Raw genomic sequence first — 4,304 nt, 5'->3', positions numbered from 1 at the left:
GCGGCGAGCCAGGGCGGGGCGGCGGCGACGAAGGAAGAGCTCGGGCCGGGACGGCGGAGCTCGGGGCGGGGTGGGACGGCGGCGAGGCGAAGGAGCTCGGGGCAAGGCGCGTCCGTTTGGGGTCGGGACGGTCTAGTGCGCGTTGGGTGTGAATGCTCCAGGCGCCTGTCCGCCCCTCGGACGTCCGCCAAATCGCACCCCAAACGGACAGAAACGGACGTCCGTTTGGGGTCGCGCGGTGGAGTTGGCCTTGCGTGGCATCATGCTTATTTTAGAATGTTTCTGAGTGGAGTCAACAGTCGCCTGTTTGCAGAATATAACTAGATTAGCTTTTCTTTTTTCCAAATAGATTAGCAAACTTGTAAGTTACATCACATGTTTATCAGAAACATAAAGCCTCTGTTACCCTTGATGCTTGGTTATGAACGCCATGAGATTTTCTGATCTGTATACTATATGTTGGCGCAGCTGGAGTTCAGTAAAGGGCAGCAGCAGGCGCCGGCATGCAGGAGGTGAAGTGGCTTCTAGGGGCCATGTAATTCTTGTATTGTACATTAAGAAAAATCATAACTTGCTAATGCTGCCATACATTTTAGGACCATCTTATTGATCCTTTTGGCCGAATCTGGTGTATGTATTTGCTGCTAGCATGTTACTGTGGTTTGCAATTTGCCTGGTTTTAGCTATATGGCATTGTGCTTGTAGGTGCATGTAGATGCTGGTACGGATCATGTTGTAAAGGCTGACAATAAGTGCCACCTGGGCCAATGACCGAATAGGATATTTTACCTTACGTTTCATGGATTCTTTCATGTTTATTGTAAATTTGGTGGTCCACAGGAACAAATTCCATCTAATTTGCTGATAAACAAGAAATTGAATCAAACTTGATGTAAGATGAATTCAGTGCCCAGCATAAGATTATCAAGTTGAAATCTTGCTTTCTCAAAACAAAAAAAGAAATTGAAATCTTGCAGAAAGAATTATAAGCTACTCCCTCCGACCTATCCATTGTAAGTGTACTATTGTACTGGAAGCTGAAACACTAGATGTACAACAATGGGACAATGCGTCGGTGCCTTAAGGCATCTAACTTTGGGTCACTGACATATGGGTCCAACAGATGCCTCGCCTATATGTCAGTGACCCAAAGGCGGCTTTAAGGCACTGAAGTTGCATAAAATGGTTCAATATCCAATATTAGTTATAAAAAAAAGATATCACAAAAAGAAACATTTTTAGCACTTCCGCTAAAATTCTGAACTCCCCAAAAACTAAATATTGAGAGTTCTAACCAATCCCAAAAGTGCTTTTTTTTTCCAATAATGGGTGGATCTTATTGGCTTAAAATTCAAATGGAGCTTCAAGATGATACAAACACATTGGTCACAAATCTAGCTTTGCATAGTTAGGATGCATACATTCAACATCAACGCACGTGTCCAAAAACAAATAGCAAAATCATACAAGACCAAAGCTATGCATAAGCAAGAAAAAAAAGGCATGATTAGATCCACGACCAGCAAACTATAATAATGACCATATTCATACCAATCATCTCATGACTCCACACAGATGAGGAGGTTCTTCAAGAACAACACCTGCAGAAAGGGGCAACGCTCAAACATCGCCGTCGTTGGATCCAACCACCCAAGGCCAGAATCTAGATTTGCACCCTAAAGAACCAGTCTGAGCATATTCGAGCAACACTTTCAACAAGGAAATGGTATAAACGTATTGCCATTGCCAGGTATAATCAACTCGGGTCAGACCTAGTCTTTCACCTGAGATCGGGTGCTCGAGTAGGACCACCATCGACATCCCTCATGTTTTGTCACCACTACTCTTCCGCAATCCCATCAGCTACTTGTGATGTGCGACAGCCGTGCTGCACAACCATCCCTCTACATCAAGCCATCGTTTATAGTTTGCATCTCACAACCAAAGCCAACCACCGGCCAACCATCGGGTCCGGAGGGAGGAACCCTCAGGAAGACCTTTCGGTGCCCATTGCAATTCACAGCGAGGCCGGCGCCGTGTGGTGTAAACCTATCGAAACCGTCACCTCCTTATGATGTGCAACCATGGCGGTCGTCGTCGAGATTAGAAGAATCTAACGCATCGCCCTGCCGCCACCCACCACAAGGTCTCTGCACAACGACACCCAGACAACGACGAGGGGAGGATGCATGGAGGAGAGGGCAGTAGTGATGTAGACCTGGAGGAGCGATGCGGGAGCCGATCAATTTTTGTGTGTGTCAGGTTCGCAGACCCGCGCCACCGTGAAGAACCACTACCATCAATGCCCGTCGCGCTGCGCCCAAGCGCCAATGCCACGCACATGACGAAGCAGCCAACCGGAGCCGTCAATCTTGGATCCAAACCCAACACGGCTCAGCCGCCACCTCTATCCATGAGAAGCTCCCCGCCGTGCCAGAGAGCATCCGCAATGCGAGCAAGGTCCTTGCTACCGCTGTCAGCCACAACTTCGCCTACAATGTCCTCCGACAGCCGCAAAGAGGAGGAATGGGATATTTGTGGTGGTGACGACTAGGGTTTGGGCTGTGTCGGGGATGAACCTCGAGCAGGCAACGGAACCCGGATCTGTTTCAAAAACAGCGGGACCCACATAGTCTCGCAAACCGGCGTGCGCAGGCCGGGTCGTTCGACCCGGCAAGGCATGCAACCCGGCCAAGACCCTCGACTCGGCAAGGTACGTCAACCCGGCCGCAGCGGCTGGCGCAAGGCAACTCAACCCGGCGCAGCCTTGGCTTCCCCAGTAAGCCAACCCACCCGTGGCGTCCACGGCAACCCAGCCACGGGTCAGCTCCCGTCCCATCCAGGCCGTACGATGGGACGAGACCTCAGTCACTGATGACCAAGACTACAGCGCCCCCGCCCATGCCCGTGGTCAGCCAGAGCGTGGCAACAGTGCCCCTTACCTACCCGCTGACCAGGGCTGGCACGACAATAGTGTTCCCGCCCTTACCGCTGACAACAGCAAGCGGAGGCCTGACGGAGAACACTGTGCGCGACTCGACCCGGCCACGCCGTGACGATCGACAAGACGGCTCACAGTCCCCCTAGGCACGCGGGGCCCGCACCTAGGGGAACCCGGCGAACCACAAGCCCCCAAGCGGGACCCAGCCCGGCACCCCGGACACCGACAATACAGACCCACCGACTCGGCATATTACCATTGTAACCCTGAGTGGGTTGGTCTATAAAACCCCCCAGGAGTCCACGCCAACAAGAGAGGACACAAGATATTCAACAGAGACATACGACACACACGGCATGCAAAGGCACACGAGATAGAGCAAGCAAGATAAGACTAGCCACCACATAGCGACACCAAGGAGAAGGAGCAGCCGGAGCCTTGGCCAGCCTCCTTCCTCCTCCAAACAGCTCCAGGAGCAACATTGTACTATCAACCATCCAACTAAACTCGGCAGGACTAGGGGTGTTATCTCTCCGGAGAGCCCCGAACCTGGGTATGTCCGGCGTCCCGCGCCCGCGCATATCAACCTCGCCTCCGAAGCCCACCTTCGCCCTCGAGCCTCCTCCTCTCTTTAGCCATCCCTTGGCATATGCCGTGCGCCCCACCATGACAGTTGGCGCCCACCGTGGGGCCGTTCGAGGAACTGGCCGGAAGCATGCTTCGGATGGGGCCCCTCTCCTACTCCGACGAGTCCGTCGCTCTGGCGGACGACGTCATCGGCGCGCTCGCCGCTTCTTTCACCGCGCTGCGCATCTCCGACGCGCTTGCGGCCGACGAGTACCCCAGCGGGGTGCTCAGCTACTCCGACTCCCCGCTTTCTCTCTGTAACGCCCCAGACATACTTTCCATATTTGTATCCAACTCTTGCCGTCTCCGGTGCTAAGTTATATTTATTTCTCGGGTTCGGGTCTTTGTCTCCGTGTGTTGTTTTCTTTTTCGTGCATCTCTTATCATGTCATCACGTGCATTGCATTTGCATACATGTTCATCTCATGCATTCGAGCATTTTCCCCGTTGTCCGTTTTGCATTCCGGCGCTTCGTTCTCCTCCGGTGGTCATTTCTAGTCTTCTTTCGTGTGTGGGGTTTAAACATTTCCGGATTGTCCCGAGACTTGCCAAGCGGCCTTGGGTTACTACCGGTAGACCGCCTGTCAAGTTTCGTATCATTTGGACTTCGTTTGATACTCCAACGGTTAACCGAGGGACCGAAAAGGCCTCGTGTGTGTTGCAGCCCAACACCCCCCAAATTTGGCCCAAAACCCACCAAACTCTGCTCCTTGTCCTAGAGCGTTCGATCACGATC

General features: G+C 52.3%; 1 protein-coding gene across 1 annotated transcript in view; it reads left to right on the top strand.

Annotated features, from left to right (window-relative positions):
- The window catches only part of LOC119363561 (calmodulin-binding transcription activator CBT-like), a 13,832-nt gene extending 13,007 nt beyond the window's left edge, over window positions 1-825 (top strand). Inside the window, exon 13 of the mRNA XM_037628935.1 lies at window positions 469-825. Within this exon, the coding sequence (XP_037484832.1) occupies window positions 469-516 (48 nt within the window). The 3' untranslated portion in view covers window positions 517-825. The remainder of the gene's footprint in view (window positions 1-468) is intronic.
- The last annotated feature ends 3,479 nt before the right edge of the window (window positions 826-4,304 follow it).

The sequence above is a fragment of the Triticum dicoccoides genome, chromosome 2B, assembly GCF_002162155.2.
Source record: "Triticum dicoccoides isolate Atlit2015 ecotype Zavitan chromosome 2B, WEW_v2.0, whole genome shotgun sequence".
Classification (NCBI taxonomy): domain Eukaryota; kingdom Viridiplantae; phylum Streptophyta; class Magnoliopsida; order Poales; family Poaceae; genus Triticum; species Triticum dicoccoides.
This window is presented reverse-complemented; position numbering and strand designations above follow the sequence as displayed.